General features: G+C 43.9%; 2 protein-coding genes across 3 annotated transcripts; one reads left to right on the top strand and one right to left on the bottom strand.

Annotated features, from left to right (window-relative positions):
• Nucleotides 1-2,293: 2,293 nt before the first annotated feature.
• Nucleotides 2,294-3,313, bottom strand: LOC120830936 (protamine-like protein). The gene has a single exon (XM_040195968.2). It carries the CDS (start codon nucleotides 3,012-3,014, stop codon nucleotides 2,481-2,483), a length of 534 nt encoding a protein of 177 aa, XP_040051902.2. The 5' UTR covers nucleotides 3,015-3,313; the 3' UTR covers nucleotides 2,294-2,480.
• A 1,314-nt stretch (nucleotides 3,314-4,627) lies between these two features.
• Nucleotides 4,628-10,415, top strand: tspan36 (tetraspanin 36). Of its 2 annotated transcripts, XM_040195967.2 has the most exons (7): nucleotides 4,628-5,282; nucleotides 7,769-7,960; nucleotides 8,087-8,161; nucleotides 8,572-8,667; nucleotides 9,025-9,171; nucleotides 9,469-9,552; nucleotides 9,817-10,415. In XM_040195967.2, the coding sequence occupies exons 1-7, from the start codon at nucleotides 5,223-5,225 to the stop codon at nucleotides 9,889-9,891; spliced, it is 729 nt and encodes a 242-aa protein (XP_040051901.2). In that variant the 5' UTR covers nucleotides 4,628-5,222; the 3' UTR covers nucleotides 9,892-10,415. The 2 variants fall into 2 exon arrangements, with proteins under 2 accessions (XP_040051901.2, XP_077943508.1); XM_078087382.1 differs by having other exon boundaries at nucleotides 4,940-5,282; nucleotides 7,769-8,161.
• Nucleotides 10,416-12,056: the final 1,641 nt, after the last annotated feature.

The following is a 12,056-nucleotide window of genomic DNA, read 5'->3' as shown; positions in this document are numbered from 1 at the left end:
TAGTTAAAATCCCACCTTGTCTGTTCACTCGTGTGAAGTCTGCTCAGAGCAATCACGGTTTCAGCTTCCACCTGAATCCCATCGTTATCTTGGAGGAGGAGTCCCTGGTCTGAAATAACGCAAGCTGGTGTTGAGACCTTTCCATTGTCCCTAGATTGGTTGCATAATGTGTTTACTGAGGAAGGCACTCGCCATAAATGTATAACTTTCAGTTATTACTTTCTCTCAACTTGCAAGCAGCCATCACTCTTTCAAAATCAGCAGCCGTGAGCAGAGCTGAGCCGGCAGCGTAAGATGTTCAAACCTCCTTAGACTTCACACATTTTATTCATACGCTGCACTCATAGCAAAGTGTACTGCTATTTTTCAATGTGCTCGTGTTGTTGGCCTCGGGCTGAAACAATTACAATTGATTTGATTTGAATGTGTAATGATGTTATGGTCCCTATCATGAGATAATGTTGTAAGTTGTTTTAAGTAATTTTCCACTTTCTGTCAAATTGATTCTATGAGTGGATGACTGGATAAAACAGTCAAACAAAACCACATCACTCTGTTATGAACATTGGTTTAAATGTGGTTTTCACAGGGCGATAAAAGCAAGATGTCCGAAATGAGGAAAAAAAGTACAAGAAATTGAGAACTGCTCCACCTGAAAGAGAAGGAGGGCGACAAGTGAGGGACCGACATGCAGAGGAACCCATGTGTCAACGGAAGACAACAGAAACTTAAAGGCCCCACCAAAAGGTTGAAGAGATTGGACAGAGAGAAAAGGACATGGGCTTTCTTTATTTCCATCATGATTCAGTCTGCCGCCTGGTGGAAGGAACCCAATGAAGATCATGAGAAGGCACCGCTGGAAAGGACAGAGAGAGACAAATCATCTCTCTTCAACAGAGCCTCATGGCGCCGTGAAAGGGAGAGTGTCTATTGATCGGTGGGAAAATGCCAGTGGTGCAGAGCATGGAGGAGATCGGCAAGCTTGAAGAACTCGCACTAACGCTGACTTGGACACCTTGGCCTCGCTCAATGAGACACAGTCACCTCTGATGCACAGCGAAGATGGTCTATGGGAATAAACCAGGTGCAAGTTACTGCTATTTAACAGTTGTACTTCTGTAGGTTTGGAGGCCTTTATATTCTGAAAGAGGCACTACATTACATTGAAGATGTGACACTCTGAAGGCATGGCTAAAAAAAAAAAAAAAAACTGAACTGAAAGAATGTTCACATAAAGAAGAGAGTTTCCAGAGAGAGGAAAGCAGCAGGAAGCAGAGGGGGAGAAGGTCTACCAGAAGGTGCTCTCAGGACAAAAAGGGAGAGCTGAGCACAGAAGGAATTCTATGATAAACTACAACAGTCCATAAAGGAGCATTCCAAACCCTTTGAGACTTGGTAGAAGAGAGCACACCAATAGGAAACAGTAATTGAGAGATGCTTATGGATATCAAATAAAAGTTATAGGCAAACAGGAGAGATATCAAACGCTTAAATCCTGCATGTGTTTTTTTTTATGTGTGCTTGAGATAAGAGGAGGAACCCCACCAAACCCGGCTGGTCACACCCATCAAGCCCCACTGTTGGCGGTGATAATGTGCAGCGTTTTTGAAAGAGGCTGGCAACTACAACAGCGGATGTTTGATGATCTAACCGGACTTCTGTCGATTAATGATTTGACAGTTGCGGCCAACGTTGGGGGCGTTTCTATTACACAGAAATTCGCAAACGGCCACACACACACACACACACACACACACACGGTGTTTAACATTATTCGTGTTTCACTTTTCGTGCAGTGTGATGTAACGTGTGTGAATACTGATAAACGCAGGAGTCCCCGTGCGTAACGGTGCGTAAAAGCGCCAATTCACAGGGGGAAAAAATCCATTCGGTCCTCCAGTCGCTGTTCCGCATGGAAAAGCAACAGTGAGCAGTAAACTGAAATGTCGAACACTTAAATACATAACATTGTGTGTTATTTTGACAGTCGCACAACTTTGCATTGTGGGATTGTGAGCAGAACCCGTCATGGACCCACGGTTCATATGTTTTCAGAGAAGTCAGTGCCGAGTGACTCATATGTATGTTAGTGGTAAATAATTCTAAGCCTTAGCCTAAATAAGCCTTATTCTGGTGATTCAGGCACAACTGACATCAGTAAAGACTCCATTAGGTTTTGTGTGCAACACACCCGTTCTCACAGAACGAGCGGATATATAAAATGCTACATAATACAGATACGTTGCATATTATTTCTTATTTAAAAGTGAGATGAAATCACACGGACAAGTGCTGTAAATGTATATATGTTTATTATATTGAATAAATTGCAATTCAGTTCTTTACAGACCAAATCAGAACAAAATAGAACATCATAAAAACTGCATGCTCAGTGTTTTCAATTTTGGATGAAGCCCGCTGAAGTTCTCTATTCGCAGAATGTTGGTCCACAGAGGCGTTTAGGCATCCAGGGTTTGTTGTCACTTCTTAGCAGCAGCGGCTCTGGTCCTGGTGGACTTGGCAGTCATGCGTTTGGCCCTTTTAGGACTCTTTACGGGACTCTTAGACTTCCTTCTTTTCTTGGGGGACTTCTTGGCAGCTGGAGTGGCATCATCTCCAGCTGCTTTCCTCGGGCTGGTCCTCTTGACCCTTTTGGCCTTCGGCTTCTTCGTCTTCCTCTTCACCGCCGTCTTCCGAGGAGAAGGGGGCTTCTTGTTCAGCCTGAAGGAGCCGGCGGCTCCGGTGCCCTTGGTTTGGACAAGCGATCTACTGGCCACCAGGCGTTTAATGGCGGTGAGGACTCTGGCTTTGTTCGTCACCACGTCGTATTCACCGGCCTTCAAAGCCTTCTTCAGGGCTGCCAGGGACACGCCGCCGCGCTCCGAGGACGCGGACGCGGCCTTCAGGATCCGCTCGGACAGTGTGGGACCCGTTTTCCTCTTCTGAGACTTGGCTCTCTTCCTGGGAGCTTTGGCGGGGGCCGGGGGGAGTGGAACCCTCGCCGCAGAAGACATGGTAACAGCGCTGTGGGCCAGGGGGGCGAGGTAGAGGGATCCGCGGGGAAAGAAGAGGACAGAGTGATGTCTCTGCTTGCCCTTGTTGATAAGGTCACGCGTTATAACGCCCTGATGAGGACCGTGGAGAATGAGTCGCGCCGCCTCAGTGCGCCTCTTCGCCCCAAACGTTGTTAAATCGGTGTTTTCTGCAGCTGGATTATTGGAAACGTCCTGCGTTCCAGGGGGGAAGTTATTATAAAAGGTATAATAATAAGAGTCGTGATTCTATCTAATTTTGTATTGATGTATTAAATTAAATAAGGTAATGTTGTTGTGTAATTCTATGCTGGCAGCTGTGAAGTGTCATTTGAGGCGTGTAATATTTTGAACGTTTAAGCAGCAACAGTCAAGTACCGACTTGTAGCGCTAAATCAGAAAGAAAGAAATATTTCTGAAATAATACCTCAAAAATATGTTTTATTACGGTTGGTTTTGTTAAATGAATTCATGCACAAAAAGCACAGTTACCTTGCGGACTCAGAAGTGAACTCAACCTAAAAATAAACCCATGAAACGACAGGTGTATTTGAAATGTGAGATTAAAAAAACATAAGTAGTGTCATTTTATATTATACAGAGATATTACTGTAGGCAGACGCATGTTCACTCTGTGAATTGAAAATCGGCCAGAATGAGTTTAACATTTCTTATATTTTTAATTTTAGGTGTGTGCGCGCGCACAAATGTGTGCCGAGGCCGAGGGAGAAGATTGGAAAATGTAGTCGATGCCTTCTCTATAGTGCACGGATATAGCGCCTCCTACTGCACACACACACACACACACACACACACACACACACACACACACACACACACACACACACACACACACACACTCACTCACTCACTCACTCACTCACTCACTCACTCACTCACTCACTCACTCACTCACTCACTCACTCACTCACTCACTCACACACACACGGGACATATTACAAAAGAGTGACTACAATTTCAATAAAAAACGCAGGTTTAGATGGTTTGTCTTTTTAAAGTTGTAAAATATCCACAAGTGGTGTTTTCTCTAGATTAATGTGTTTATCTTTATATCCACTTCTAGAGAGGTGACAAGAGAATAATGCAACCATATCAGACTATATAAAGTTATAATGACGGGCCTTATAATCGCCTTTACATAAAGTTTGGATCGGATGTTGTGTTGTCCCCATATTTAAATCTAAACGTTTACCTTCTTGTACCAAAAGTTAAAAGGATTGTTGAAAGATTCTTGCTTTTTGTCTCCAGGCAGTTCCCAATATTTCCTGCTTTTAGGGTTTGAAAAGTACAAGTTCGTTTATATGTGTCACGATTAGAAGAGCAGCGTTACTTATTTTGTGCATCGTCAAACTTGCTAATATGTGAAAAGAGACCATAAAGGCCTCCAAACCTACATAAGTCTAACTGTTTAGTAGCAGTAATTTCCACCTGGTTTATTCACATAGTCCTCTTTTGTTGGTGTTAAAGGAGATCACAGGAGATCTTTGTTATTTACTGCTGAGGAGCAGAAGAAATGACTGAATCCACAGATTCACAATTCCTGCTGCACGACCTCGATAAACCACAGGATTGTAGTACAATTGTTGGATCATTGGTAACTTCGGATAAAAATGCTCACCACAGATGGACTGTAGTTTGTTTTTGTTTTTTTTCACTTACCAAACAAGCTGATGTGTTCAGATCAGAATGGATCACACTGGAGCACACTAAATGCATTTCAAAGTGTTTTCATAACTCAGTGTCCAAGCGCTCGCACAGCTCCAGGGCCCAACCACAATACAATAACTGCGCAAGTGAAACGCCCTTTCTTGTTGCAATCAAAATGATTGCTGTGTGTAAATGTTTCCCCTCCCCTCGGAGGAAGTGGTGTGTGTGTGTGTGTGTGTGTGTGTGTGTGTGTGTGTGTGTGTGTGTGTGTGTGTGTGTGTGTGTGTGTGTGTGTGTGTGTGTGTGTGTGCGCGCGCGCGCGCGCGCGCGCGCGAGGAGGAGGGGGGTTGTCCGACCTGCTCCGTTACATCTCCTCTCCGAGGCATGTGACCATGTGATCACAGCCACTGCACCCAGACGGAGAACTTGTGACTACAGAGACAGCGAGGGAAGCAGCTGCTTCATCAGGCACCAAGCACTGCCCGCGCCTCCTCTTCGACCTCTTCATCTCCGACGCGCAACATGGACTGCGGGATTTTCACATCCAAGACCGTCCTCCTCTTCCTCAGCCTGGTGTTTTGGGTAAGGCGCGCCGTTGCGGGGACTCGGCTCGGTACGGAGAAATAGTCGCTATTTGTCCGCGTCGTCACCCGACGCACATCTTGGGCTTCTTAATCACCACTCGATCCACTTCCTCATTCTGGCTAAATTGTGATTTATTCGAGATCTGCGCATTAAAATAAAGAAAAGCCAAATGGTTCGTTAAAGGCTGTGGGTAACATTTAGCTGTTATCGGTCAGGCGACCTGAACTCTGACTCATTAGCTAAGTTGGACTGTGTCTGTGTCTGTGTCTGTGTGTCTGTGTGTGTGTGTGTGTGTGTGTGTGTGTGTGTGTCTGTGTGTGTGTGTGTGTGTGTGTGTGTGTTGTTTGTGCACATCAGCCAATTCTCCACGTCTCTCTCCAGTGGTCAACAGCCCGGTCAGAGGAAGCGGGTTTGAAAGGAGCTAAACCTTTGTGCCCGTGTGAGGATGATGTCTGTGTGATTTGATTACGGTGAGAGAGAGCTGTGGAAAGAGACACTTCCTCATCGCCAGCCTGCACTCCAAATCTGTGGCCACTTATTTACCCTCATCTCTCGCTTCTGCTTCACTGATGATTCGACTTTAGGCGTCTTTTTCTATCACACGACGTGTCCAAACCGTTATGTGGCGCACGGCGTAGCAGTAAGGGAAATGTAGTGAGACGCCTCATTGGTTTTACCAAACAAGTAGGTCAAAGCTTTAAACGCGACTGGATTGTTTTGTCAAACAGCTCCGATGTGTAGCCTGTTAATCTAAACAAGGTACATCATGTTTGGAATCCAAGGGTGAGGAGGCCCGGAGTCCAACCGGCACGCCGGATTTTAGTTTGGTTTGCTTTTTTTGCGTCATTTTGTTGTCGGCGTCACCATCATCCCTGAGGTTCTTACTGTGTCAGCGATGCCAAGCGTTAGTGCTGATCTACAAACAAGCACACCTTTTGAACAAGGTCATCTGTGATTTGGGTTTTGGAGACTTGTTGGGAATGTTTCATTGTTTTTTAAATTCGAACAAAGCATCAAGTTATGCTTTAAGTCTATTCCCTCCCATCCTTACTAAAAACATGTCAAGCCCCTCGAAACTTCTGCTTATTTAAAATGTATGTAATTTAAGGCAAAGATTAAAAGTTCAAAGGTCAACGTTTTATGAATGTTTGGAAGCACATGAGCAGAAATATCATGTCCTGCTTTCTCTCCCAAGTTTGACTAAACCCCCTCGAATTTGGTCTCTGGTACCATACTGGCACGTCTTTCACGCAGGGTCCCGCTAAAAAAAATCCCGGGGGGGGGCGTCGCCTCAGAGGTTTCTCACATTCCACAGAGGAACGGCACCGTGCACGGCCGCTGGAAGCGGTTTAAGCCTCTTTGTGCCGCCTCTTAGGCACAGGATCAGAATTTCTGGAAAGATTAGGGGTGATCGGTGGAATGGAGGGGGGGGGTGTTAAAAACCCCACTGGGATCCTGTGACCAGCGAGTGATTAAGAGAAGTGAGTCATGAGGCTGAAGTGGAGGATGAATGATTGTAAGGTCACACATAACACACACACACACACACACACGGGAACAAAGAGAAGTACACAATCCGTTACCCGCGTCCCGCTAAAGGGGAAATGAGACTGGAAATGACGCCAAAGGGGGACTCCTGACTCTAAAAAGCATAGGACAGCACAGTGGTATTTTTGATCACACATTTTCCGTCCAGCTTGCAGATGTACCTCATAACATATTCTAGCTGAATATGATATTTAACACAAACAGTTCTAGTATGCTATAATCCCATTGTGTTATTTATGTAGTTTTTTGCTGTTATTTCCCCCTGTTCGACTTGTGTTTCAATACAAGTTTTAAAAAGAAAAGAAAAGTAAAGTCAAGAGTGCTGCTGATAAGATAAATACGTCTGTTGTGTTCACTCGTCTCTTTACTTACAGTTACAGTGTAGCTTCGACCGTTGAGACACTTTGAGGTTCTTCAAAAGTAGAATTGAATCACTTTACAATGAAAGCAGCAATCTGTTTCAAAACGGAGGTGTTCTCACAAAACTCGCCAACCAACGCGTACGTCTTGTGATTGGTGAGCACGCCGCCGAGGAAAGAAAAGCATAACGCAATGCTTTTCTTATCTGAAAGGGCATCAGTGACCTTCGCACCCTGTGTTCGTCACGTGGACTCACAGCAGATTATATTGGGAGAACAAATCTCTCTGTGCTTCATCTTTCAACAAACACGTTTTCAACAACAACACAGACAGAGAAAAACAGATAATCGGACCTCTTCAGTTATGTAAATGTGCTTCATTTTGTTAAATGTAAAGATTAAGTTGAAAAAAAGCATTTTGGGCTCCGCTTTTTACTGATTACACGTGTAAAAGAAGCTCTCTGATCTCGACACCAACGTGTTCGATGTTCATTTTCATCATAAACATATTGGTGCATTTTTAAATTGCGAGTTGACGCCTTGATGGGTAACGTATGTGGTTTCTCCTCCCGGCAGGTTGCAGGAGCTGCGTTGGCCTACGTGGGTGCCTACGTGATCAGGAGCTATGACTCTTTCGACAGTTTCATTCAGGACAAATACACCTTGGTGCCAGCAGCAATCATCATTGGCATCAGCGTGATGATGTTCATCTTTGGTCTGGTGGGATGCTGCGCCACACTGCGCGAGTCCAAAGTCGGCCTTAGTTTCGTAAGTGTGTTTCAGTGCTCACGGGCTGCTGTTTCTCCTCTCAGTTTTGTTTTACCTACTCCATTTTCTCCTTTCTCTCTCTCTCTCTCTCTCTCTCTCTCTCTCTCTCTCTCTCTCTCGCTGCAGTTCTTTCTGATCATCATGGGGATGTTTGCAGCGGAAGTGGCTGCTCTGGTATTTAGCTTTATCTACCAAGGAAAGGTGAGTCGCACATACGTGTTGTCTGCCACGCAATCAGATCTCTTTTTGAAGCCCACTTAGTAATTTTACATGTATTTGAAACAGGCAAAACTGTTCAGTACATATCAAAGCTTTCCAATTGAATACTTGAGCAAATAAATAGACAAACGTCAATGATGTTGTAATTTGCATGAGAAATAATGAAAAAGAATAACATCGGTCATGCATAATGTTCATCCAAAATCTCTATGACCCAGATGTACGTTATATGCATCGCTGACACCAGTAAAGCACCTTAAGTAACTCCACTTCATAGACACAAACCTGCAGGGTGGTTGTACAGACTAACTGGCTGGATGTTTGCTGCTAGCAGGACGCTAGAAGTGGAATCTCCAATGTCTAAGATGTGCTTTATTCTCCCGTCTCTCCAGATAAAGGCAGACCTGGAGCGCTCAATGAATGACGTCTTCATGAAGTATGATGGACAGGGCGCAGATACCGAGGCTGTGGACTACCTGCAGGTTCAGGTTGGTGTCATATTCCTCCGTCTATAAATAGCTCTGCTTTCTCCGTACTCTCAGTCTCTTAGAGCTCTTGGGTTTGCATTCTCCCCTTGCATGCTTTCATTTCCTGCTCTTTCATTTGTCTCCCCAGTGTCGTTCTCTCTCTCTCGCCTTTTAGAACACCGACACTAAAACACAGTGCACCGTTTGTTTAGTTGGTCATGTGTCTGTTTCGTCACTGGCTGGTTCTGTATTTCACTATCACAGTGCGTGCTAAAAGAATATTGTGTTATGTTGCCAAGAGAATATTAAGCAGATTGAGTGTTTTGGTACAGCGATGACGCAAACTCTCCTGTCTGTCCCCACTCTGTCTCCGTGCAGTTGCAGTGCTGTGGCGTCATGAATTACACCAGCTGGTCCAACACCACCTGGTTTAGCAGCCACAACAACACCGTACCTGCGTCCTGCTGTAAAAACAGCACGGTGTGCACACGCAGGCTGGACCAACCGGACCAGCTTAACACCCAGGTGAGCAATACGGGGACACGCATCCCTCTGTTTGATATAAATACTGAGAGTATGTGCGGGTACACTGAGCTGTTTATTTGGTATTGCTTTAGAAAAGATTTTATCTCCTTCTCCAACTGAGACTCTGAGACTTTGACAGAGGATTTATTTACCATTGAACGCCTTTAGGACTCAAATTATTGAGTCCTAGAAAATCCAACAATATCCCACCACTACGGCATTAAAGAGCCCCACTTCAGTCCGATGTTTCTCGATGGTGCACACAGGGTGAGATCACAGCAGCTGCATGTGTTTCAGGGCTGTGAGGTGAAGCTGGAACGCCTCCTACAGGGTGTGATGGGTTACGCCATGCTGGTCATTCTGGGCTTCGCCATCATCAAGGTAAAGACGGTGACATCCAGTTTACTTTGATTCCCTCTCGTCACAATGCAATGAGCGACGCCTCAATCGCTGCCATGTGTTGTGAATCTACGAGGAAATACTGGTCTTCATATTCTCCTCACTGTGCCATTTTGTACCTCCCAAACGCACGGATGTCCATACCTACCACTGTATGTGTAACAAGTTGAATAATCTCTCTCAAATATCTGAAATGACGATGAGAAATCCATTTCATGTCTGATTGCCTCTTGCTTTCTGTTGCAGTTCTTTGGGATGCTGAGCGTTTGTGTGATCACCTGTAAAACCCAGAGGAGCGGCTACCAGCCTCTGTATGCCTGAGCCGCTTCATGCAGCCGCTTACCACCTGTTGATTTAGCTTGAAATAGGATTTGCTCAGCAGTGACTCATCCAGGCCCATTAGTGTACAAATATTCATTTTTATTTAAATAATTGCATGTGAAGTGGTGGAAAATGCCTCCACGTGAAGGCGATCTATCCAGAGCATTGCTCCACAAATGAAAGCGGTCTGACTTGTTAAATCACTTTCCTGAATGTGTTTTTCAATTTTTGAGTTATTTTTATTGAAATCTTTCGCTTTAGATATGTTTCATGTCGTTGTGAAGCCCAGGGTCTCTGTACTGCTTCAGTCCAGCTACTTTATTATTCTTCGATAAAGGACTTCAAACTATGTTTTAAGCTTTTTTTGATTGAGACCAAAACAATATATATATATATATATACACGCACACACACACTAGCATGTTTTATGGTCTGTTAACTGTATTCCTCTTAATGTAACAATTCTATATGAATGACTTTGGTTATGCATATAATGTTTCTAAATTAAACTGGGTGAAAATGTCTCAATAGGTTGGTGCTTGGAGTCACATCCTGACATGTATTGTTTCTTTGACTTCTCTCCGGTCTCTATAAGTGGTCATACTGACAGTTGAGCACATCTATTATGTGCAATTCTGAAATATTGTTTTCCTGGCCTATTCTCAAAAAGCAGGATCCTTTAACAGGAGACCAGTGTTTCGGAGCATCACATGCAACGTGTTATCTCTCTTCTCTTGACTATACTGATAAAGAGGCCCTTCGCGCAGTTTATGGAAGATAGTAGTGTTCATTTAAATGAGCCTCGTCAGGGTTCAGAAACAACATATATGAGAAAACAAAAACCTCATATCTATGCTAATTATTGTCCTAAATCATCCTAGAGCTCTGATGAACCTGTCGACAAGGTTCTGGATTCAACTGAATCCGATAAAAAATCCAGTCTTTCTTCACCTTTTAAAATTTTTGATTAATTCAAACAAGCTATGCGGGAACCTTATCGTCTCCCTCTTCTCCATTCCTAATCCTCGTAATGAATCAAGTGCCATTAGCATCAATGCTGTTGTATGCGTTGTGGCAGTAACAAAGGAAGTCCTGCAGGTGGTGTTAAAGAACTTGCTCTGACTTTAAAGTCAAAACCCTCATTTTCCTGGTGAAGGGGCCTACGGGACAACTACTCTATACAAAAATGAAAAATGAAAAAAACCCATGCAGGATATCAATGGTACACATATATTATTTGCAGAAGCTTGACAAACCACTGAATTATTTAATCTGCTCCACATCAACAAAACTATCTACAAGGCGCGTGCTGTACTAATGACCTGAGGTCACTGAGGTAAACGACCCTGCTGTCCCGTCTCAGCCTGTGTCCCTCTCGTATCTCTCTGCTGCATATCTTATTCAGTGCTTATCGCTGCTGCTCCGGGCTGTGTTGACATTTAGACAGGCCCGTCCCCTTCAGAGAGGACTCTCGGCACATGTGGGACAAGATAATCTTGTCAACTCCCCGCTTCCTCAAGCTGTCTGTTGCGCCTGTCTGTCTTTCGCTGACATGTCCGTATATATATCGCTGTGTGTGCTCACCTTTTTCCAGCAAAAAAGGATGATTGTGCTCTTTCTCAGTAACGTTCAATATCGTGGATAATACAAATCAGTCTGAGCCGAGCAGTGTTCTTTTTATTTATATGTAACTATTTATCAGTAAATTATTCCAAAACTAGTAAGCTAAAGGCTTACCACAGCATTCTGGCCATAAAAGACAGAGGTTAGTTTCTATGTTTGGGTGTTTTTTAACTGCTTTCTAATTTCCTTTTTACTTTAATTAAGGTGTAGATATGGGTGGGTGAGAATTTATTGATGTGTTGTGTTTTCCTTGGTATTGGATAAGGTCGTCAAAATCAGAAGGTAAACCAAAGCCTTTAAGAGACAGCTCATACAACTTGCGGAGTTCTCCACCCTTAGGTTCCTGGGATTTATTTTGCGACTATAAAGTTGGAGGACCCTTCCTGCTATATGACCATTTTTTCAAATCCCACACCTGGCTGGTAACACAGTCTTAAACCAACTCCGAAATATCCCTGACATAATATGGTTTATGTTTTGCAATTATAAACATATGAAACCGACCTAGTAAGCTACTCAAAGTAAAATGGGTTTCACATTCA

Source organism: Gasterosteus aculeatus, chromosome 13 (assembly GCF_964276395.1).
Source record: "Gasterosteus aculeatus chromosome 13, fGasAcu3.hap1.1, whole genome shotgun sequence".
Taxonomy (NCBI): Eukaryota; Metazoa; Chordata; class Actinopteri; order Perciformes; family Gasterosteidae; genus Gasterosteus; species Gasterosteus aculeatus.
The sequence above is the reverse complement of the archived record's forward strand: the minus strand, read 5'-3'. Positions and strand labels throughout refer to the sequence as shown.